Raw genomic sequence first — 25640 nt, 5'->3', positions numbered from 1 at the left:
CTTTGGGGCAAAAGATGGAGACTCAGGAGATAGAAGCAAAACTGACTCAGGACAGAGGTGAAAATATGAGTTTCCCTCCTCACCGCAGATACCACTGGTGGAGCCTGGGAAGAAAAAACGCCTTCGAATTCAAAATGGGCAGCATGTAGGAATAGAGGTTGCCATGAATCACTAGAATCAGAGCAAAGTGATAGTGTTGGTGAGAGAGAAATGAGGGACAATTCAGTGGGGTCCCATATTCTATACAGAACTCGCTGGCTTCCCCCCGGGTGTGTCTCGGGCAGATGGGATGGGAGGGGACTGAGGATGTTGGTTATCCAGAGCCCAACTTCAGATGTGAGTTATATGATCTCAAAGCATCATGCACTCTTGAAAGAATATTCTAAAGGTTTATTTAAATAGCTGGAATTGAACACCAACAACTTCATAATAATTTATTTTAAATCACTCCGAGTTTACACATTATTAATGGCAAAATAACACAAACACCTGCTGGAGGAAGAACTTCATTATGATAATTTCCGATTGGCATCACTTTTTTCTAAAATTTAAATTTTAAATCCTACATCATTCCTGAAAATATCTATCTTCAAAGTACTCTGATACCCACACTATAAAACCTTTCTTTTGCTCTAACATCTAACACAAAGGGCATGCTCAATTCAACATGTTCTTTTACAAGGTAACTGAATACACAAAAGTTATTTTAATCCAGAAGCTACATAATGATCACTATATTTTGCTGCAAAATCCATGATGGCTGCATGCAGATGAAACATTAGTACATAAAGATCTCTAGATAACTTTCAGTTATTAAGATCTAATGGCCTGGTGTGGAAAATTAATACACTTATTTTGCAAAAGTAGCTAAAGTACATGCATCAGTGGCTGGGATCAATTAGAATACAAATTAGGTGTCTAAACATTTAAATTGGGGCTTAATTTGCTGTCTGGCATGTCTGAGTTATATACCTTTAAAATGACAATAGCAAAGAGAAAAAAATCAAACAGCTAAAGAGGCATTGATTTATGGAGTGTCTGAGCATATGGCTTAAGACACAAAATCTAGATTGGTAGTGAACAAATCTCCTTTGAAGCAAAAACAGTAGAGCATTAACATGTGGTACATGGCAAAAATTACAAGAACTATTTCCTGTGTCCTCATATTTTTTTAAGTTTTTGATTCTCTTTCTTAAACAAAAAAAAATCCATACACACAGTATAGTTACAAACAGAAACATTCTTTAGTTACTGTGAAGACCTCTCTTTCTGTGTTCCACCCTGCCTTTCTGCTCCTTCAGATAATGCATTTAAAAGCGAGGCTAGGTTAATCAGTAGGAAAGAAAACAAATGCTCTCCTGGATTAGACTGAAAAAATTTAATATTTATCCTGCCAAGGTTAACATCATGTATAAGCACATAACAATGCATATTTGAAATTTTGTAGCTACATCGATTAAAACCACATATCATATGCTATGTTAAATCATAGTACTAATATTGACTTACATTTTTTTCATTGGTAGTTAGAGTTGACATCATTTATAGACAAGAAATTCCCAAACCACATAGATCACATTCTCTCCCCGCCTCCTACCCCCTCCTAAAGATCTGTTGAACGAGAGAACTGTCGTGACAAGAGCCATGAGCCGCGACATCAACGGCAGACATGCCGGGCAGCTGATGGCCGGCGCAGTCAGGCACTGCCATCTCCAGTCTTGGCTTTCCGAGTCTCGATCATCAGCTTGCTTGCCCGTTTGCGGTCAGTGGCCAGCCCCAGGAAACACATGAAGTCAATGAACCAGGTGGTTGGGTTGAAATTTAAGCCAAATTCACTGGCGGAGTAGTCAAAAGGAAAAGTGTGATGGTAATTGTGGAAGCCTTCACCTGGAAGACAAAGCAAGCCTCAGCATAATGCCATCACCCAGTCCCACAGATTTCTTAAATCACCTATTCTTTGAGGGTCTACCACGTGTAAGATGTGTTAGGCTCTGCAAGAGCAAAAGACTTGGTTCCAGCCCGCAGAAGCATTTTCTCAGTTGGCTAGCCTAAGTATGAACAGAAAAATAACAATACAGCTAGTTATCAGCATGAAGTCACGAGATTAATTTTCCTGTGTGAATTGCAGACAGGATACCTTGGCTTCAAGCTGTTCCTCTCAAGCTAAACGCTAAGTGGCTGGTAATGGATCATCATTTTCACCTGTGTTCATAAAAGGAAATTAGTTTCTGTGAGCTGGAAGGATGACAGGAAGAGAAGTTCTTGGGAAAGTTTGAAAGAAGGAAATGAGAATTTTTCAGATAGATAATAAATTAAGGAGTTGGGTCTTCCACATATCCAAAATCTACCTATGTTGTTATCCTCCCTCTCTGGGCTTTTGTCCTTTACTTTTCTCTCAAAGTTATATTCATGAGAGGTGTGAGGGTTTCTCTCATTTGATTTTTCTTTTTTTCTTTTTAAAGTGTGGGATAGACCTTTGGGCCTCATGCATGCTAGGCAAGTGCTCTACCACTGAGCTACAACTCTAGCCCTCATTTGATTTTTTTTTTTCTAGCGGTACTGGGAATTGAATTCAGGGGCATTCTGAGCCACACACCCAGCCCCCCCCCCTTTTTTTATACAGGGTCTCACTAAGTTACCATACACTGCTGGGCTTCAAACTGCAATCCTCAGCCTGAGTCTCCCAAGTACTAGGATTGCAGGTGTGCCCCACCATGCCTGGGTTCATTTAATTTTTTTCTTGCATTTATTTTATTTATTTTTAAAATTAACAAACATATATACCACATTTTAACATGTTGTACATACTGTGGAATTGGTAAATTAACATGTGTGTCACCTAATGCTTTTTTAATGATAAGAATTTTCAAGAACACATTGTTCTTAATTATAGTCACCATGTTGTACACTAGATCTCCTGAGCTTATATTCCTCTGGTCCAACTGGTTCTTTAACCAGTACCTCCCAATCTTCCTACCTCCTCCAGCCCCTGGTAACCACCATCCTATGTTTACTTTCATGATTCATTCTTTTTAGATTCTAGGTATAAGTGAGAATATGCAGTATTTGTGTTTCTGCACCTGGCTTGCTTTAACTAGCATTATGTCCTCCAAGTTCATCCATGTTGTCACAGATGACAGGATTTCCTCCTTTTTTAAGGCTGAAGAGTATCCCATTTGTGTATATACACATTTTCTTTATCCACTCCTCCACTAATGGACACTTGGGCTCATTCCATGCTTTGGCTGCTATAAATAACACTTCACTGAGCACTGGAGTGCAGGACCCTCTTCAGTGTACTCACATCCTTTCCTTTGGATATATACCACCTGTGGGACTACTGGATCATATGGTAGTTTAATTTTAATTTTCTGAGGAACCTCCATACTATTTTCCACAATGGCTGCATTAACTTACAATCCTAATCATTTGTGAGGGTCCCCCTTTCTCCACATTCTCACCTACATGCATTATTATTTGTCTTTTAAAAAAATTTTTTATTGATGCCTTGTAGTCATACATCTTAATGGGCTAAAAGATGGTGGAGGCATACATGCACACATCACCCAATCAGCCCTTACCCAATTCCAGCCCCATTCTCTCCACCTCCCTCCTTCCCATGCTTGGCTTAATGATTGACTTTGATTTGTCTTTTTGATAACAATCATTCTAATGGGTATGAGGCGATATCTCATTTTTGTTTGTATTTGCATTTTATGATGCTTCATTCACTTAAAACTTAAAAGCAGCCTCTGGAGATAGAATTTATGTGCCATACAACTCACCCACTTAAAGTATAGTGCTTTCAGCGGCTGTTAATAGTATACTCACAGGGTTGTGCATACATCACCACAATAAAGTTTATATCTCCCAAAGACCCCGACAAACACCTTAGTCATCTTCTCAACCTCCTCCCAGTCCCTCCCACCCCTCCTTTCTGCCTGTATGATTTGCCTCTTCTGGACATTGTACAGAAATGAAGTCATACAATATGTAGTCTGCGGCTCCCACACAGTCACGTCTCCTTTCTCCCATCTCTCTGTCTGAAGCCTATCTTCTGCTAAGTGGCTGGACAGCCAAAAGCTAGATGGGTCAGGGCAGTTTGAGAGAAAAGTCAACTGCTCTTCCTCCTTTAGGCAAATTTCTGCAGTAAAAGTAAATAACTACTATTTATTGATCCCCTATTATGTGCCGGGCACTGCACCAAGCAGTTTTTATATTCCTGTGAGGTCAACGTTGCTATTTCCCATTGAACAGAGAAGAAAACTGTAAACCAGAGAAATCACATGGCTTGTCTAAGAGCCAGAATTTTAAGCCCAAAGCTCAAGTTCACTCCATTCCCCTCCCTCTCGCTACAGATCCCATAAAACCATTGAGAAGTCAGTAGAATCCAGGCTGCCACTCTCCCCGCAGGCTCCCAGTGCCCCAACTTACCAATGGCGCCCAGAGTGACAAGGGGGTTCTGTCGAGGGCTGACGTACTTGTCATAGGGCCGGTTTCCATACATGTGGGCAGCGCTGTTGACCAGCCAGGTGCCATTGAGGGAGATGGTGTAGCGGAGGATGGCGGCCAGGAAGTAGGAATTCCACAGACTCTCTCCCCAGATGTACCAGGGCACCAGAGTGGGGAAGAGAAAGCACATGAGCACCACGGTGAGCTTATAGTACCTGTGAGCAGGACATCATGTCACTATTAGCCACCTGTCCACGGAGGTGGAGACAGGGTGTGAAAGTTACCTGGAAAGTAAAAAAGCCCAAAGGGGGAACTGTGCCAGTGAGCTCCTTTAACCCTCTCTATATAAGAAGACTGCTGTGTGTCATAGAAGTCTTGCAGATAACACGAACCCATATAACTACAAAGCCTAGGCAGGTAACACACATTTGAGAATTGGAACAGGTAGAACACTGTTCTAGAAAGTGATCAGCCCTGTAGCATACTTCAGAAGAATTTCAATGTAAATTAATCACTATCATCCCAGCCAAAGCCATGTGTCTTAGAAGTACCTTTATCCTATAAGCTACCAGTTTGAAATGGCTCCTAAAAATTTCTTTCATCCATCAACCATCCTGATGGGCAGGTTTACTTGAATAATTTTAAGAAATAGTACTTCCTGAATAGTTTCAGGTAGGTGATTTTGTACTAACTTAGCTTGGTTAAAAAGGTAGACAACCTCCCACTTAAAAAAAAAAAGTCACTGGGTGCATAAGGAGGCATACCTGTAATCCCAGAATTTGGGAGGCTGAGATGGGAGGATCACAGCTTCAAGGACAGCTTCAGTAACATAGCAAGACTCTCAGCAATCTAGTGAGACCTTGTTTCAAAACAAAAAATAAAAAGGGGCCGGGCATGGTGGCCCACACTTGTAATCCCAGTATTTGGGAGGCTAAGACAGGAGAATCGAGGTTTGTGGACAGCCTCAGCTACTTAGTGGGACCCTTTGCAATCAGCGAGACTTTGTTTCAAAATAAAGAATAAAATAATAGGGCTGGGGGTGGAGCTCAGAGGTAGAATGCCCCTGAGTTCCACCCCCAGTACCATAATCAATCAGTCAATAAATAAATAGGGCTGAGAGTATAGTTCAGAGGTAGAATGTCCCTGGGTGGTTCAATCCCCAGGAACACACACACACACACACACACACACACTCTCTCTCTCTCTCTCTCTCTCTCTCTCTCTCTCCCTCTCCCCCCCCTCTGTCCATCATAGATTATATTCTAAACCACATAAGTACAGACAATAAGTATACAGACATGGCCACATAAAAAGTAATCATTAAAAAGCAAGCCATTGCTAGTTTGATTTCTGGCCTGTGTACCTAGCAAACATTTACTAAGACCCTACCATGAAGTAGAACCATTCTGACACCTCTACCTGCATCGACTCATTTAATTCCAACAAACACTCTTGGAGCAAAGGATCATTACCATTTCCATTTTACAGATGTGGCAACTGAGAAAGAGAAAGGTGGCCTGAAATCACAAGCCTAGTAAGTGTTAGGATCAGAATTCAGATCCTGGCAGCACATGAAATCATGTATGCATGTGTGCTTTGCGGATGGTTAGCAATGCAGAAGTGTTGGTTCCCACAATAATTATGCGTATTGGGCAACATACTAATCTGTCAGCATCCATTTTTTCAGTCACTGGGATTCAGGATGGTTGTATTTTAGTGTAGAATGGGCACCTAGGAAGTCAGAGGAGTGGGCTGTTTTTGGCCGGGCAGAGACAGCGAAGGACCTGTGGTCTCACCTGTGGTCTTAGTGTTGGCTCCCTAGAGATACCTGCAGGAGGCTGTAGGGGGCGCTCTCGAGACCTATGTCTCAGGAAAAGAGCAGAGTGGCAGAGGGCAGAGGGAGTTCACCCATGGTGAGTTTCAGAGAAGCCCGTTGGGCACTCTGGGCCCGATCACCTTAAGAGTTGTTCCAAAATGAAAGGAGTCCCCACACCAGGCAGCCAGAGAGGCCTCAGGGTGCCCCCAGGCGGGCGAATCCGTTGGGGGTGAGGCAGTCTCTGTGGGCAAGGGTGACTTCTAGGAAGAGCCAGGGGATGGCTGCTACCCCTGGTTTAGACCTCTGTGGAGGAAAGCCGTGGGACATTCATTCCAGCAGCTCCTTCTCTCCCTCCACTCTTTGGGTTACACCATAGTCTTTCTAAGCAACTTCCAGGTTCTGCTCTGAGCCTCTGTCCCCACCCCTTAGGTGCTCCTGAGAAGAAGGTGAAAGGAAGTGCATGTACTGAGGGTTTGCTCCGAGCTGGACAGTGGGCGGGGACATGTGCCTCTTTCAACCCTCGCAGTGGACTGGGGACGGACACTGTTTAGTCAGCATCATTGTCACTGTGACCAAAAACCCCTGACAAGCACAGTTTAGAGGAGGAAAGTTTTATTTTGGCTCATGACTTCACAGGTTTATTCCCTGCTTAGCTGATTCCAGGGCAGAAACAAGGCCCATGGGATAGGAAAGCTCCTTAGTTACGGCAAGTAGGAAGAGGGGAGAGAGAAAGGGATAAAGATGAGCCGGGCGTGGTGGCGCACGCTTGTAATCCCCGCGCTTGGGAGGCGGAGACAGGAGGATCGCGCAGGTTCGAAGCCAGCAGCGTGCGCTGGCTTAGGAGACCCTGTTTCTAAATAAAAATATAAAATAGGTCTGGGCGTGTAGCCCGGAGGTATAAGGGCTTCCAGGAACCCCAGTACCACAAAAAAAAAAAAAAAAGATGATATAGTCCCCTGGTCATACCCCAGTGACCCACCTCCTCCAGCCTCACCCTACCTGCCCACAGTTACCACCCCGTGAATCCATTCAAATTACGATCCAGCAATGGACTCACCGCTGATGAGGTTAGAACCCTGATTCAATTATTTCACCCCGGAACATGTCTGCATTGCCAGTGCTTGAGATTTCTGGAGACATTCTTTGTCCTAACCATAACAGATGCTGTCTGGCAACCTAGATCCCCAGGCTTAGGGAGGTGCATTGCTCCCCCAGGGAGAGCCCTGGCTCCTGGGGAGGGAGAGTACAGAAGCAATGTGACTTCCCAGGTGTGAGAGAACGGTCCTGGCCTTCTCCAGCTAACACAACACTGCCCACCAAGTTTCCTCTTTCCCCAAAAAGACATTCTTAAAACAAAAACAAACAAACAAACAAACAAACAAAAAACAGCATGGTGATGCGTGCCTGTAATCCTGGTACTCAGAAGAAAAAAATTACAGGTTGGAGGCTAGCCTCAGCAACTCAGTGAGACCCTCAGAAATTTTGTGAGACCTTGTTTTTATTTGCTTTTGTTTTTGTTGCGGTACTGGGGATGGAACTCCGAGCTACACCCTCAGCCCTACTTTTTAGTCCTTTTAATTTTGAGACAGGTTCTCACTGAGTTGCAAAGGGCCTCGCTAAGTAACTGAGGCTGTCTGCAAACTGCGATCCTCAGAGAGACCTTGTTTTAAAATAAAAAATGAAATAGGTCTGGGAGTGTAGCTTAGAGGTAGAATGCCCCTGGGTTCAATCTCTAGTACCCCCCACATACATATAATAAATAAATAAATAAACAAACAAATAAATAATCATCGTGATTAAAGGTCAAATGACAGGGCTCTCTGATTGCCCCTGGAGTCGGCTGGGATCCTCCTCTGTGTTCAAGAGAATGGAGGGAAGGTGAGGGATTGCTGAGGGCATGGTGCATCTCAGTGGGATTGCAGGGTGATGGGTCTTCCCAGTAAAAATAGTTTCAAAGCTCTCCCTGACTATTTCAGACACATTCAGCAGATCTTTCCTATGGCAGGGTACCTTCCTTCCATACACTGGCCTCCATGCGGTGATGGCCACTGGCCTCCAGGCCTCGGGACAATTGCAAAGATTCTCAGTCCTGAATGCCCAGGGTCCACAGAAAACTCCACACTGTCCTCCAGCACCAAGCCCTTCCTCTTTTCCAACCCTTCCTGACTTCGCTGGTGGTGGAGGCCGGGCTGGAGCGGGCCCCTGATGTCACCTTGTCTTTTGCTAAATGGGGTTTTTATGTTGTAAAGCATCACAGAACATTTAACTATCCAACATTTAACTCTTCTAGCTGTGTGACCTTGAGTGGATTATTGAATTGTGCTGAGCCTCAGATTTCTCTTCTGTAAAATGCTGTACTTACAAATTTACTAAGTGCCTACCATGTGCCAGGCCCTGCCTAGTGCTGAGATACAAAGTGAACTAAATAGACACATATCTCTCCCCTTTGTGAAACAGGGATGTTCTGGTTCAGATCTGTAAATGTGATATATTCTCTTAGGGAAGATCGACCATAAATAATATAAATAAACTAAACATGGAGCCTATTAGCAGCAAATGCTAGTAAGAATATGATGTATTCATGGTGGGTTCTTAAATTTGAAATAGGTTGTCTAGGGAAGGCCGGGTGGATGCTGTGGTTTTTTGGTAAAGACTTGGAAGTGAGAAGCTAGCCATGAGGCTGAGGCAGAGGAAACCACAATACAAAGGCCCTGGAGACATTCAGGGAAGCTGGGGCCAGAGCAGAGGGACAACGGGGAGGGCTGTGGGAGATGGAGCAAGAGGAGTACTGGGGAAGCGGTATGGAGGATCCTGGAGGACGCTGTTGCAATACTCTGAGTAAGAGACAATGAGGCCAGGTGTGTGGTGCACACCCGCGATCCCAGGATTCTGGAAATTGAGACAAGAGGATCACAGGTTCCAGGCCAGCCTCCCTTAGTGAGACCTTCAGCAAGTTAGTGAAATCTTGTTTCAAGATTAAATAGGATCTGGGAGTGCAACTCGAAGGGAGAATGCCCTAGTACCTAGTACCCCTCCCCCCAACACACACACACACACACACACACACACACACACACACACACACACAAGGGACTGATATTTGGAATGTACTCTGGATCAGCTGAATCAGGATCTCTGATCTGAGCATTGCTATGTTGAAAGCCCCCTCATTGTGAACACTGATGGTAGCCTCCCTATCATTCACACCCATCCTTTCTTGCTTGCTGGAATGTCCTGCAGACATGTCCTCCAGGGAATTCAGACCCTATCCAAGGCGGCTGATCCTCATTGGCCTAAGGCAATCATGGTTATCAATTCACTTTGCCAGTAACTAATTTTGGGAGAGGCAGGTGGCACAGTCATGGCCAACATAATGAAAGAAAGGCTGGCTACTTTTAAAAAGGGAAAATGTCAAATGTTGGTGATCATGAGGAGAAATCAGTACCCTCACCATACTTTGTTGGTGGAAATATAAAATGGTGCAGCTGCTGCAGAAAAGAGTTTGGTGGTTTCTCAAGGGTTAAGTATCAAGTTACCACATGACTCAGCAATTCCATTACCAGATATGCATCCTAAAGAAGGGAAAGCAGGGATCTGAATAATTATCTGCATACTCATATATGTATAGCAATGTTATTCACAATAGTCAAAAGGTAGAAACAGAATGAATAAATAAAATATTGCCTACATATACAATGGATTATTATTTGGTCATTAGGAATGAAGTTTTGAAATATGCTACATGGATGTACTTTGGAAACATTATGATTAATAAAATAAATCAGACATAGGACACACACTGTATGATTCCCATTATTCAAGGCATTAGAAAAGGCAAACTCAGAGACAGAAATGAGAATAAAAGTTATGACAGGCTGGGAGGAGGGGGAAGTTATAATTTAATGGGCACATATTATTGGGGATTTTATTGGGAATGATAAGGAGGTTTTGCATAGCACGGTGATGGTGATTCAGTATTGTGGATGTGCTTCGTGCCATGGGAGGGTGATCTCATTAATGATTAAAATAAGTATTGTGTTATGGATATCTTATCACAGTAGCAAAAGAGAGTTATGAGAAAATAATTTTCTCAACAATGAAAAGAGCCCAGGGGCAGAGGTGGTTGATCTTTTTCTATAGCGACACCATCCTACTGCAGCCATCTCACTGTGATAGGAAAAAGCCTGAGAAAATGACCCCCTAGGCTGACAGAGAAGAAGGAAGATCCTTGAATATGCTACAGGCCCACTGCATTAATCAGGCCTGGAGTTGCCTTCGCCCGAGGCCTTGATTTGGGATGGAGAGCGTTTTTTTTATTGTTCAAGCCATATGAGTCAAGATGTTCAGAGAACTAGTCAAAAGTACTGTAGCAGACACTGTGGTGTGTTACCTAGATCCCCTCTTAGAATAAAAGGTCGTGTGCGTGTGTGTGTGTGTGTGTGTGTGTGTGTGTGTGTTACTAGGGATGGAACCCAGGGGCATTCTAGCTTTGAGCTACACCCCCAGCCCTATTTTTTATTCTTTATTTTGAAACAGGGTTTCACTGAGTTGCAAAAGGCCTCACAAGTAGCTGAGGCTGTCCTCGAACCCAGATCCTCCTGTTTTAGTCTCCCAAATGCTGGGATTATAAACATGTACCACCACACCTGGCTTAAAAGATCTTTTTTAAAAAATTTTGTTTGTGTGTGTGTGTGTGTGTGTGTGTGTGTGTGTGTGTGTGTGTGTGTTACTATACTAGGGATTGTTTTACCCAGAGGCAGTCTACCTCTGAGGTACACTACTATCTTTTTATTTTTATTTATTTATTTTTAATTTAAAATAGGATCTTGCTAAGTTGCTGAGTATCTCGCTAAATTGTTGAGACTGCCTGTGATCCTGCCATCCTCTTGTCTCAGCCTCCTAAATACTGAGATTATAGGTGTGTACCACACACCCCGGGATGAGAGGTTTAACCTCCCAGCTTCTGCTGTGTTAGCCCTGGTAGAGAAAGAGACACAATGTCCTAGGTCCTGCCCCTCTGCTAGTGACAGCATCCTGTGAAGGAAGTGCTCCTTTGCTCCCATCGAGACTGATCAGAGCCCAGCTTCTTTCCTGCCCTTTCCTGCTTCCACCCCTTATTCCACAGATGTAGATCCTAAGGACCGACCCTGGGCCGGGTGTGATGGCGCACACTTATAATCCCAGCATTTGGGAGGCAGACTTGAGGATCTCGGTTCGCCGACTGCCTCAGCTACTTAATGAGGCCCTTTGCAACTCAATGAGACCTTGTTTCAAATAATAAACAGACTAGAAAATAGGGCTGAGGGTGTAGCTCGGAGGTAGAATACTCCTGGGTTCCATCCCCAGTACCGCAAATAAATAAATAAATAAATAAATAAATAAATAAATAAATAAAAGGACCGACCTGGTAGGCTTCCTACCATGTAATATCCACCCCAGTGCCAGATTCTGGGGTGATCAGACCTGTGCCAGACAAGTTCAGCAGAAAGCGAGACTCTCCAGAGTCTCCAGAGAGCGTCCCACACAGACGGAGTGCCTAAGCATTCATGGAATGACTGGATGAATGATGCTTTGGTTAATAAATGATGAGTTTTCGGCTTAACAGGAAAATGAGAACACTACAGTGATTTCAGCAGGGCAAAGAGATAAAGTGCCAAGATTAAAACAGAGATACAAGGATATAACAAATGCACAGCCTGCTTTTGGATTCTTCACAGGATGTGTATCTCTTGGCTTGCTCCCAGTGTGGGATTGTGTACCTAAAGCCAACAACCTGATTAAAGGCATCCTTGCTCTTCGGGGTCCAGCCCCCAGCTAGCAACAGATTTTGCTGTGAGGCTTCCTACTACTCGCTTAAATGACCATGAGCTAGGTCATTCTCAACTGGCCAAATGCGGTAAAATTTTGGCCATATGTAGGATTGACAACCATAACAGGTTTAATCTCGGCTTGGAATGTGAATGGCTTCCTTTCTCTGAGAACATTGAAATCTTGGGATAAGTGAAAAAATCCCCAGACCATCAAGGAAGTTAAGGAAGGGGGGTTAGGGATAAATCCAAGAATGACTAAGTAAAGTAGCTTTCTTCCATAGGTTTGAAACGGAGACACACGTTGTTTTAGCTAGAAACACAAAACCAAAAATATTCAAACCACCTTGCCAGTAATTCTAGAGAAGCTTTCTATAGCTCAAATGCGACAGGTTATAAGAAAAGGTTTGCAATAGATGTTAGAAATCTTTCCATTCACTCCTCCCACCTCATATTTCCCCATCACACCGGTACCAGGATCAGGAAGATATTTCTTAGCTTTTAGTTTAGAAGAAAGAGTCCATTTTCACATAATCAAATGCCACTGCACCCAACAATGCCCAAGTCCACGTAAGCTGTGGCTCTCCTACACAGAGATGTGGGTCCCAACCTTTGAACTTCTCCAGCTTTCTGAGGAATATCCTCATTCCAATAAACTGGGTCTCAGTAAAGAAAATGGAAACATTGAGAATAGCCTCAAGACCAAAAACTGTACTATGCTGTGGAAGAAAGATTTGGGGATTTCTTTCTTTTTTCCCCCAAATATGGGTGTGATAACCATCTTAAAACTCTCATTTTTTGTGGATGAAGAAAGAATGGCGGTGCTCGGTCTGCAGGCATTGCCTGCTGTTGGCAGACCCCGGGCACAGCAGTCCCACGCTGGCGGTGTGTGAGGTTTTGAGAGTGAAATCCATCAGAGCGTGAAGAGAGAGAGGACGACCTGCAGACTTTCAAGGGGGAAGCAGCCCCAGAAAATGTGAAAAGAAGCAAACACTGAGCCAGGACGGGTGGGAAAGACATTACCGCCCACGGATGTGTTGCAGCAATGAACAATGGGCTGTCGCCAGCATCCTGATTAAGCGTGTTTGGTTTTGTGCTTTCACTTACAACCTTGCCAGAAATTCGTTTTCCCTTCAGTTTTTGCATCTTGTAGGAGACCAGGAAAAATAATGTGGATGCTCACTAAACATTTATTTTGAGGACAGATGATCCACCCCAGCAGTTTGTAAAGATGAAACATTCTCTTCTCTCCACTGTCCCCCTGGCGTCGCCCACAGGGAGCAAAGCGTGTCTGGATGCGGAGCTGAAGGTGGAAGCCCGCACATGGGGACGCTCTCCCCAGTTTTACAATCTTTTGCACTCTCTGGATTGTTTAAGTTGAAAATGGGCTTTGTCTCTTCCTGAGGTGGTGACTTTCAGGGGAAGCATTTGTGACGGCTGTGTTTAGAATATGTTCTGAAAGGTGTGATCGGACTATTCCGGACACGGCTTTGACCTCAATTAGTCTCGACACCACTCTTCCTGCACGACTCCATGATAGGCTCTCCTGTAGAAGAAAACCTTTTAGGGGACCTCCACCTGCTCAACCAGTGTCTTCTGGATGCATCTCTTCTCCGGTAGTGGAAGGAAAGACAGCGAGCCACTGATGCGCAGAAGCGTCTCCTTCGGAACCTTGTGAAGCAATGGGGAGATGACAGTCTTATCTTCTCTCTACCTTTGACTTTATTTGCTTTTGAGTGTCTGAGTGTGGGGGTTAGTTACAGCCACCTATTTGAATTTGCCTTTGCACAAATGGCCTGCATTAATTCACTGAGCAACAGTTTAAAAGGTAAGCATAGTCGTTTTAGAATTTTAACACAAAAGGTATTATTGCTACCTCATTAACAAGGAAGGGCTTAAAGAAAACACCCAGACGTGCTAATTGTTACAATTAGTGTGAGGAAGGGTACGAAGCTTTTTTTTTTTTCCAAAGCTTTGCTTCTATCATGGTAAATAGCAAATTCTTTGAGGGCAGGGAGTTGCTAGTCCACAAAATGCTCTTCCATGCGGTTGTGCCAGTGAGTTATTGACTGTCGACCTGCATCAGAAGAAATCGAGGGTAAAGATCTATCTGTCTTTGGCAAGAGCAGTTAGGTCGGCTCCGCTTCTACCGTTCTTACTTAGAGCCTCTCTAAGTGCCAACTTAGACTGTGTCATTCAGGATCTCTAAGATTCTTGTCTTTGTCTTTCTCTTTCTCCCTTCCTACTAGTTATCAGTTGTTCTCAGTAAATTATATGAACAATAGACCAACTCCTGATGACATGTAGCATAGGGCGACTTAAAGGAACAATTAAAATCATTTGCAAAATATTTTTTAAAACGAAGAGGCTGTGTTTTCTCTTTCTGTCACCCTTACTACACTCCAGTTTCACCCTTGTTCTCTGAGATAAACTGGTCACTACGGTAGAAAACAGAACCACTTTGCTTGATCTGGGACTCATGACATTGAATGTAACCCCTTTATGTATTTTCATTTTGGAGATTGCCAGGGATATCCAGCCCCCAAGGGAATGAAAGTCCAATACATGTGCAGGGCAGCTGCTATTTTCTTTGATAATGATATTGTCGTTTAACTGCGATTTCTTGTTTTATTTCAGGATCTGGCCTAGGATTTAAGAAAATTTAATTCAATGTAAAGAGTGGACTTTTTGGGGGAGTGGTGAGTTGGCCCGGGCCACCCTCCCCCCTCATGCCATTTTGGCATGGGGCTGTAACTATTTTCTGTATTTCTATTTTCTGTATTTCTATCTTTTTAATAAACTTCTTTAAATCTTAAAAAAAACAAAGAGTGGACCTTTTAGCAATAAAGATAATCATTCCTACTTTTGACCAAAAAAAACTTTGAAAAGAATTACAGTGACACTAGATTGTGTGTGTGTGTGTGTGTGTGTGTGTGTGTGTGTGTGTTCATGTATGAGTGAGTGTGTGCGCTCTCTTGATCATCCTAGCCTGTATATGTGCAGGTCTTGGGTGGAAAGGACAATCACCAAGTGACACCGTGCCGGCTCCACCCCATACAGGGGAGTAAGTCTTATTCCCAAACTCTTATCACCTCTGTTCATAAGACGCTACTTGCCCCAGCCGGCCAGCTTCTTTAAGTGAAAGCCGAGAGAGTCATCTGAATCACCTTCTTGACCACTACTCACTGCCCAGCTGAATTGACTAGGTGGGCAGATCACTGTCCTTGTTGAAGGCGAATGAATGGGCTGATGGAGAGATCCCAACCGTTTTGTTCCACTTGTAAAAGACACAACCCTTGTGTACAACAAATGCTTTCCAAAGATCACACAGTCCCACTCCCGTGTTCTGTGCTGTCCTTCCAAAGCTTTCCAAGCCCTTACAAATCACCTCTAATTCAAATGGATCTCCTCCAGAAGCCGACTCTGATAGATCAACTCTCAACTGCAATCACTGCATTATTCAACACCCCTTGAGTGCATCCATGCTCTAAAAACTCAAGAAGACAATTGTTTTATTTATTTATTTATTTATTCATATTTTATTTTATTGTGGTACTTAGGATGAAACCCAGGGGCATTCTACTTCCAAGTAACACCCCCAGCCCTACTTTTTATTCTTTATTTTGAAACAGGGTTTCATTGAGTTGCAAAGGGCCTCACTAAATAGCTGAGGCTGTCCTTGAACCACGATCCTCCTGTCTCAGCCTCCCAAACGCTGGGATTACAAGTGTGTGCCACCATACCCGGCTTAAGACAATTGTTTTAGATAGCTGAACTTTTCTGCTAGTTGAGGGTATTTTGGGGTTTGGTTGTTTTTTTTTTTTTTTTTTGGTACTGGGGATTACACCAAGGGGCATACTACCTCTGAGCTACACCCCCAGCCCTTTTTATTTATTTATTTTTTTTATTTTGCAATCAGGTCTCACTAAGTTGCTGATCATCTTACTAAATTGCTGAGGCTGTCTTCAAACCTGTGATCCTCCTGTCTCAGCCTCCCAACTACTGGGATTAAAGGTGCCACCACACCCTAGGAGGGCATATGTTTAAAAAGAAGGTGTATGGGAATCATTACCCATTTTTCTGCCTTCTTAACAGACATTATGAAACAGAACTTGACCTTCGCTGATGGTGACGAGTGTCTTAGGCTGGGTTCCTCACGAGACAGAGCTTGAGACAAAAGTTCACGTGCTACTATTTTATAAAAGGATCTCAGTTGCCAGGAAACAGAATGTGGAGGTAGGGAAGGTGTGCCACTGAGCTGGCTACTGCTGGATACCTCAGTCTGGAAGAAGCACCTTCCAAGAGGCCATATGGCAGCTGAGCACCAAGACTTTCCTTCAGGGAGAAGTTTAGGGGAAGACTGTGTCTAGCAGCTCCCACTTCCCCTGATCCCCACCACCACCCCTCTGGTACCACGCACAACTTTGGATTGCAAACACACATGCCAAGAGGTGTCTTGAGCTCCTTGGGACAGAGAGGTCCTAAGGCAGGAGACACCTGCAGCACAGATGTGAGGCGCCAACTCACATGAAGCTGGTTACAAAGAGCTGCTCCGAACAAAGGGCCAAAAGCTCAGGAGGAAGAGGTCAGGAGGGCGCAGAGGCACCTGAAGGTGTCTCATACAGTGAGTGGAACCTTTAGAAACAGTGGTGTTGCTCTGCCTTTTGCTGGCAGGGTATAAAGAGGTATGAAGAGCACTTGGTCTCCACTGAGTGTATCAGACTCAGATTACTAGGGGGCTAGGAAAGGTGTGGGGAAAGTAGGAGGCTAGATAACAGGTACCCAGACACAGTTAGATAGAGTAAGTTCTAGTGTGCTGGGCGTGGTGGCGCATGCCTGTAATCCTGGTACTTGGGAGGCTGAGACAGGAGGATCGCAGGTATAAGCCCAGCCTCAGCAACATAGCAAGACACTCAGCAACTTAGTGAGACCCTGTTTAAAAATAAAAAATAAAAAGGGCTCCAGGTATAGCTCAGAGGTAGAATGCCCCTGGTTCAATCTCTAGTACCACACACACACACATACAAAATACTGTAGGAATAAAAATAGCAACTGGAAGCTATTATTGTTATTCTAAGATTAGATGTAGACTCATACTCAACTCATTAGAATCTCATATTTTTAAGAGCGAAAAGATTCTCAATGAGCACCTGAAGGGAATCAGCGAAGAGTAAATGTTTTGTCTTTTTGGATGCAGGGCAGTGTCATAGTTACCCACATTAGTAAATGGGGTGGGGGACAAGACCTGAAACCACTCATCCCTCCTTCTAACACAACTTAGACTCCAACTTCATATAAAATGGAATGGTTTAAATCTCAATCTTATCCATCCTCTCTCTTTTTCTACTGGTGGGTACAGGTAATAATAAGCAAAGAAACAAAGGAAAATTAGGTATGTTTGCATGTTAAATAGAGTCCTTACTTAAAAATCCCTCTGTCTGAGCACCCGCTTTAGGGAGTGTTTCCTATTTTCTATTCTTCTTTTTCTCTGGAAACACTTGACCTCTAATATCCAAAAAATCCCCTCACTACCACCTGGGATCCTGAGTGAGATTTAATATCCATTCTTGCCTTAAAGTTTGATGAATTATAGTCACATATGATGTGCTGTCCTCTCCATCTATTAGAACAACTATTGACTTAAGTGAAAATTTTAATATCCCAAAAATGTAAGTTCTCAGTTGAGAAGGACTATTTGAAAGATTATATGTGTTTGGTAGCTATAGAGTAAATATATAAATATATATTAGATAAATAAAGAGGCTTTTAAATTCTATCAAACCAAGAACCATACATATATCCGGTTTCTCTCTCTCTCGATAGTAATTATTCTTGTCTTTCACATGGAAGACAGATAAGAGCAGGTTTAAGAGAACACTTAAATGGCAGTAGAGATAGACACGTCAGTCGAGTCGGGGAACATGTTCTGACAGATCACATTATCTCAGCACCGACTCCTTTTATCTGTGTGACAGATCTGTTGTTATTTTATAGGAAAATAGGCAGTGTGAGAAGTAAGTCATTACAAGGAAACCAGTCCAGAGCCAATTCCCGACAAGGATGACCCTCAGCTGGTAGGCTGACAACGGTTTCTGTGGTCTTTTTTTCAGTGGGAGTTCATCCCTTTTCATCTCTGTAATTTTAGTATTTTAGGCTAAGAATTTGACTTTGCAATGAGGTATTCTTTCCCCATGGAGTTTGCCTGTGCTACTTTTAGTTTAAAAATTTTTTTTCTGAACCCACAAAAGCATTTCTTTTTTTTTTTTTTTTGGTGGTGGTACTGGGAATGTAACTTGGGGTGTTCTATTATTGAGCTATACCCCCAGCTCCATTTTATTTTTGAAATAGGTTCTTAATAAATTACCATGTGTTGGCCTTGAACCAGCAATCCTCCTGCCTCAGGATCCCAAGTACTGGGATTACAGGCATGAAAACACTTCTTCAAGAAAAGCAGGGATCAAAGGTTGAGGGAGGGTGGTGAAGTACCAATTTCCAGACTGGATGACATCAGCTACCTCAACAGAGGTCCTCATTGGGAGCCGGCTGCCTCCTGCCAGCGTGATTCGCAGTAGCACCCTAGATGACATTCTTGGTGGGTTGGTGGTTCCCACTTGGCATTTGGCAACTTGTTTGGGTAACTTGACAGCTCCTGCTGACTGCCTAGGCTCTCTAGGGAGTAAAGGTCAGGGCCTGCCATCTCTCTCATAGTCTCTGATAGACTGTATAGACTGTCAGGAAATATACACAACAAAAAACATGTAAGACCTACACTAGAGGGCTTGAAACACTGACTGAGGTAGATAAAAGAGGTCTTGCTTGCTAAGGGCGACTCTGTTCCTGAAGCATAGGGCCCCTGCCCTGCCAGTTACAAAAGACCACCTTCCCACACAGACTTCAATGATCTCCACTCTCATCTGCTGAAGGCAAATCCCTCATCTCCTGAGAGAGTCACCCACACGGTGCCACTTTCCAATGTAGACTTGAGGGTCTCTGGCTATTTAATTATGTGCCTTTTCTTCCCAATTAAATTATAAGATTCAGCCAGATATAGTGGCGCACACCTATAATCCCAGTACTTTGGAGGCTGAGACAGAAGGATCACAAGTTCAAGGACAGCCTCAGCAACTTGGACTTTTGGCAATTTAGTGAGGCCCTATTTCAAAATAAAAAAATAAAAAGGGCAAAAAGGGCTGGGGGTATAGCTCAGAAATAGAATATCCCTGGGTTCAATCCCCAGTGCCAACCAACAAACAAACATATACATGACTCATAAGGGCAAACACTATCTTTTTCTCTTTTGTATCTCAATACTCCTAGTATAAAAATGCCTCTACTTTCAAAATTGTCATTTAAGAATCTCACAAGTATGAACAAAACAGGGTAGAAAAGGGTATCCATGCTGCCCTGGCGCAACAGATGGAATTAGCAGCCATGAGCAATTAGCAGGCACACACTATTGATTAGTTAAGGATAGGTTAGCTGGGTTCATGTTCAGTCTGAGTCAGATGTTTTATAAACATCAGTAACGTCATCAGTTTGAAGAGTATAAAAATAGCCGGGCGTAGTGGTGCATGCCTTTAATCCCATTACTGGGGAGGCTGAAACAGGAGGATTGCAGGTTTCTGGCCAGCCTCGGGTGCTTAGTGAGACCCTCCTCAATTTAGTGATACCCTGTTTCAAAGTAAAGAATAAAAATAGGGTTGGGGAGCCCCCAGTACTGCAAAATAAAGAGAGTATAAAAATAGAAAGTGTCTATAAAAACACAGCTAAGTCGGGTGTAGTGACACACGCTTGTAATCCCAGTATTTGAGAGGCTGAGACAGGAGGATCGTGGTTCTCAGACAGCCTCAGCTACTCAATGAGGCCCTTTGCAACTCAATGAGACTCTGTTTCAAAATAAAGAATAAAAAATAAGGCTGGGGGTGTAGTTTGGAGGTAAAATGCCTCTGGGTTCCATTCCTAGTACCAAGAAACAACAACAACAAAAAATTTAAAAAATAATAATGAAAAAAGCCAGGCATGGTGGCACATACTTGTAATCCCAGTACTTAGGAGGCTGAGACGGGGATCCGGGTTTGCGACGAACCTCAGCTACTTAGTGAGGACCTCTGCAACTTAGTGAGGCCCTGTTTCAAAATAAAGAATAAAAAATGGGGTTGGGGGTGTAGCTTGGAGATAAAATGCCCCTGAGTTTCATACCCAGTACCACAAAAACAACAACAAACAGCTAAAATCCAGGCATAATGGGACACACCTGTTATCCTAGTATGTGGAAGGCTGAGATAGGAGGATCCCAGGTTTGAGGCCAGCCTCATCAATTTAGCAAAACCCTCAGCAACTGAGCAAGACCATGTTTCAAATGAAGGGCTGGAGGTGTGACCTAGCGGCAGAATGCCCCCTGGGTTCAGTCCTTAGTACCCAAACAAACAGTGCTAAAAAGAGACACATACTTAGGATAGAAAAAAAAAATAGAAATGATCGAAAGGTGTGAGGGAGCGCCAAATGCTGCAGGGTGCTGATGGCACAGCAGGAAGAATTCTTAAGGCCAGAGAATGATAAGTGATGGAAAAGAAAAGAACATGGACTGGCGAGATGGAGAGGGCAACTTTCTGAGGTCGTCGCTAACACTCGCAGCAATGAACTATACTCCTTGGCCTAAACGTAGTTAGCTCTGGTGCCGGCCAGGAGTGCACAGGGGAGCCTCAGACTGAGCACGTGAGGGAGCTGTGGCTGACGCATCGGCTGCAGCCCCGGGGCTCCGAGGCTGAGCTGCCGGCTCCAGGCCACCACACAGCAGAACAGGCGCTGGTTGGCAAAAGGCAAAGAGGACACGGTAGACATCAGAAGTCTACACTGGGAGGTGGGGCTCGTCAACAGAATGTAAGGAAAAGAAGAGTACTTCTGGTCTTAAAGTTTTAATGGGACCACTGGCTTTCTTTCTCTTTCTCTTTCTTTTCTTTCCTCTTTCTTTCTTTTTTTTTCTGGTACTGAGGATTGAACCCAAGGGCATTCTACCTCCAACCAACACCCTCAGCCCTTCTTTAATTATTATTTTTAAACGGTCTCACTAAGTTGCTGAGGCTGGCCTTGAACCTGTGCTGCTCCCGTCTCAGCCTCCCAAGTACTGAGATTAAAAGTCTGTACTACTATATCCAGCTTCTCTTACATTTTTTTGTTTGTGGAACTGCATCTAGAAACTGGTCATTTAAACTTCTCTTAGTTACTTTGGACTTATTTTCAAAAAGTCATTTTGGACTTATTTTATTAAATATGGATAGCCTTGTGGGACTTGATAAATGGCATAGCTCCTATATAGGACAGTTAATAACATGAATACTTAATATATGTCTCCTTGGTACTTTCACATACATTAGCTAATTTATTCACCCAGTAATTTTGGTAGGTAGGTATCAACACTTGATACCACGTTTCATTGTGAGAGCTGATTCTCAGAGAACGTTAAAAGTGGGAGCTTTTGGTTCTATGGCCATATTTTGCCTCTCTGCAGCTGCCTCCTCTGTTGACTGAGTGACTGACTGAATTAAACACACCAAAGCAAACCCAGATTTAATTCTGCCTATGCTTCACACAGAAAAGAAATGGCTCCTTACTTTATATAATTTATAATGTTCTCAATGAGTCTCATTGTGTGTCTCTCTTCTGACATTCAGAAGACCTCCAGAGACATAGAGGGCTTTGTGGCATCAAATAGCAATAGAGAGAGAGAGAGAGAGAGAGAGAGAGAGAGAGAGAGAGAGAGAGAGAGAGACTGAGAATGGAACCCAGGGGCATTCTACCTTGGAGCTATACCCCCAGTTGTGTTCTTTTTCTTTTTATTCTTAATTTTGAAACAGGGTCACAATGAGTTGTAAAAGGCCTCACTAAGTAGCTGAGGCTGTCTAAGAACTGAGATACTCCTGTTTCAGTCTCCCAAATGCTGGAATTACAAGCATGCACCACCACGCCCGGCTAGAGTGGTTTTGATGAGTATGTATCAAAGCTAGACAGTACCCTTCCTGCAGGGTGACCCTTCAACATGCACCTTAATGCCATCCAAGAAGCATCTCATAGTGTCTTCTTCACTGCATCTCATAGCATCTTCGCTGAGGGCTCTTTCTTCCTGGACATTCATTGTATAAAGAATAAGGAAAATGGCTGAGAGTTCTACCCAGGTTCTTTCAGAAAGGGTTTACTTTCCCTAGTGTTATTGTGGAAATTGTGCCAATACTCACAGTTCCTATCCCTCCATCGAATCGACCCAGGAACACATTCAATAGATGTAACATGGTAAAATGGGGACCAAGGAATTAGAATAAGTCATGTCAGAGGCAAAGCTCCCTGGTAGCTCTGACAACTGACAGCCTGCACATGACTAATCTAAATGTTCATCTGAGGTAATGGAATAGCTATCAACAAATTCATTACTTAAGACAATATTTTCACTTCAACTGTCAACTGACAAAGAGTCCGCATAATACATGGTTGTCAGCAGTTTGCATCAGTAAGAGAGAAAATGTACTTGAATTTTACAAATACTTATGAATCACAGTCTTTTAATTTTAAAAAGGGACCCAGAGTCATTTAATATATTCACAAAATAGCTGTCACAAGGACATTAACCTCATAAATCATTTCTTGGAAAGAACTACAAGTTGGGCAGCAAAGTAATGGATTTGTTTCTCATGAACTGGTCCTTTTCCTTACTTTAGATACATGCGTCTATGACTTCCAATTCCTCTCGTATGAACAACTTCTCTACTGTGTCTTTCTTAGGATTAGATAGATTCTTTGGGAAAAGGGTCTTTCATGAAGCAAAGCAGCACTAAAGTGACTTCATGAAAGACTCGAGTAATATATCCCAGCTCAGAGAACTGGAGAAAGTAAGAACAAGAAACACAAAGCAGGCCCCAGCTGTTAATGCGTCTATCTAGACCACTCTGTGACCATTCTGCCTTCTTCCAGTGAGAAGCAGAATTTGTGCCTACTCTCAAGCTCCTTTCTATGGCCGCCACTGGGTGCTCACACGGAAGGTTGAGGACAGTGTAGATGGGCAGCACCTCCTCTACTGCATAGACCTGCAGGAGGTGACCAGCTGCTGGAGATTAGTGCAAAGCCTTGCCTTCATCCCTAGAGCCATTTTTGCAAGGCAAAAGTTATAAGCTGCTAGGGCAGGCAAGACCCCTGGCTCTAGGACAAGGCGAAAGTCTATTGCTTCTAAAAGGGGACTAGAAGCAAACCAGGTTTGGAGAAAGAACAGGAAACTCTCTCAGCCCCAGATAGGCAAAGGGCCATTACTGCTAAAGGAGGAGGCGCAGCAAAAGCCTTCTGCCCTCTAGGGGAGGGGTGGGAATCTGCTTGTTCTGGGGAGTCTGTGTTGCTCCAAAGCAGAGGTTGGCTACTGCTGGGGGAACAGCAGGAAAGCTGAGAAAACCTTGATCTCAATGTTCAGGAGCATGACATTTGCCTAAGACTGATACTTGACCAGCACAACAAAGAAACCCATACTCATAACAAGCCTCACACAGAGAAACAAGCAATGAAATCCACCCTGAGGCAGCGGGGCAAGAGCATAGGGGGGAGATCTACTTCGTGGCATAGGTGTGTAGGGACAGCTGAAAGCTGGAGGTTGATTACTTAGAAAACCCTTCTGTACTCCAGGCAGTAAGCACAAAGTAACCTCAGCCATCTGCTGAATTCCGGGGCTCACTAACTGCAACAATAGCAACAACTAAGTCTATACTCAAATCAGCTCCTGATTAATCAGCTCAACCCCTTTCTCTGCCATCCTCCCACACACTAATGGCCTGAAAAGAGAGGAGTGCCATTCCCAACCATAAGTGTTATTTACTTTAGTTCCTGTTCTTCTAGACACAATATCCAGTATTAAGCAATAAGTTATGAGTCATAGGAAAGCAGAGAAACTCTAAACCCATTGTCAAGAGGTAAAGCAATCAGTAGAGCCAGACTCAAAGTTGGCTCAGATAGTACAGCTATCTAGACTTTACAATAACTATAATTCACACATTAAAGGAATCTAATGGTAAAGGTAAAAAGAATGCATGAACTGATATATTTTATCCAAGTGTCAGATGCAAACCTTGTAAATAAAAAAACAGTATCAGAGATGAAGAATTCCCCCAAAGGACTCACTGACAGACCAGACATGGCTGAGGGAAGAATTAGTGACACTGAAGATATGCCAACGGAAATATTCATACAGACTAGGAACACATAAAAGAGAACAGCTGCAGGGCAGTATCAAATGGTATAATGTATATGCAGTTAGTGTCCAAAGAACAAAAAGATGAGAGAGAAAATAAACCCCACCACCAAATGAAGATAATAGCCAAGAATTTAGCCTGGTATATTTGGCTCACGCATGCAGTCCCAGTACTGAGAAGGCTGAGACAGGAGAACTACAGGTTTGCCACCAGCCTCAGCAAGGCTTAGCGAGGCCTGCCACAACTTAGTAAGACTCTGTTTAAAAAAAAAAAAAATAGGGCTGGGACTGTAGCTAGGATGTAGTTCCTGGGTTCAATCCTCAGTAACACACACACACACACACACACACACACACACACACACACGGAAGGAAGCTGGACATCAAAGGAAGGCAAGTACTAAATGTATGTTTCTTATTTTAATCATTAAAAATAGTATATAGACTATGAATACATTATTGTAAAAAAAACTAGCATGACTCATAAACCCTTCAGAAAAATATATGGCAAAATTTCAACTGATTTTTAAGTAGAAGGATTATAATAAAAAAAATTTAATCTTGATGCTTATTTGCATTTCTAAGTTTTCCACAGTGAACATGTATCACATTTTGTACTAAAAGTAGAATTTTATTCTTATGTTCTCTTTATAGTGACCATATTTCAACAGCTCTAGGAGTTAAAAAGATTATAAGCCAAGTGTTAAAGGAAATAATAACTGATAAAGTCAATTTCCTAAGCCGGGCGTGGTGGTGCATGCTTGTAATCCCAGCATTCGGAAGGCTGAGGCAGGGGGACCGCAGTTCGCGGACAGCCTCAGCTACTTAGTGAGGCCCTCTGCAACTCAGGGGAACCCTGTTTCAAAATAAAGAATAAAAAATAGAGGTAGGGGTATAGCTCAGAGGTAGAATGCCCCTGGGTTCCATCCCCAGACCTGCATAAATAAATAAATAAATAAATAAATAAATAAATATAAAAGCCTCTTACAAATGTTGATACTCTATTGGCTGAAGGCTTGGAGTGAGATCCATATACTTGTCTTGGAGGACTGTTTATTTCAAGAAATTATTCAGGAAAGATTAAAAAACTATTTCCTATGTAGTTTAGAAAGAGAGTTAAGAATTGATATCTAAACCAAGCATAGTGGCATGTGCTTGTAATCTCAGCTTTGAGGAGGCTGAAAGAGGAGGATCACAGTTCGAGGCCAACCTCAGCTACTTAGGCCCTTTGCAACTCAATGAGACCCTGTTTCAAAAAATAGAATAAAAAGATAGGCCTGGGACTGTCGCTCAGAGGTAAAATGCCCTTGGATTCCATTCCCAGTACTGGAAAAATAAAAGATTT

General features: G+C 43.1%; 1 protein-coding gene across 1 annotated transcript in view; it reads right to left on the bottom strand.

Annotated features, from left to right (window-relative positions):
- Positions 1-1696: 1696 nt before the first annotated feature.
- The window catches only part of SCD5 (stearoyl-CoA desaturase 5), a gene marked incomplete at both ends in the record, with an annotated part of 156995 nt that continues 133051 nt past the window's right edge, over positions 1697-25640 (bottom strand). Inside the window, 2 exons of the mRNA XM_080697214.1 lie at positions 1697-1887; positions 4435-4667. Of these exons, the coding sequence (XP_080553340.1) occupies positions 1697-1887; positions 4435-4667 (424 nt within the window). The remainder of the gene's footprint in view (positions 1888-4434; positions 4668-25640) is intronic.

The sequence above is a fragment of the Muscardinus avellanarius genome, assembly GCF_963383645.1.
Source record: "Muscardinus avellanarius genome assembly, chromosome: 6".
Taxonomy (NCBI): domain Eukaryota; kingdom Metazoa; phylum Chordata; class Mammalia; order Rodentia; family Gliridae; genus Muscardinus; species Muscardinus avellanarius.
Note: the sequence above shows the minus strand (reverse complement) of the source record. Positions and strands in the feature narration are given on the sequence as shown.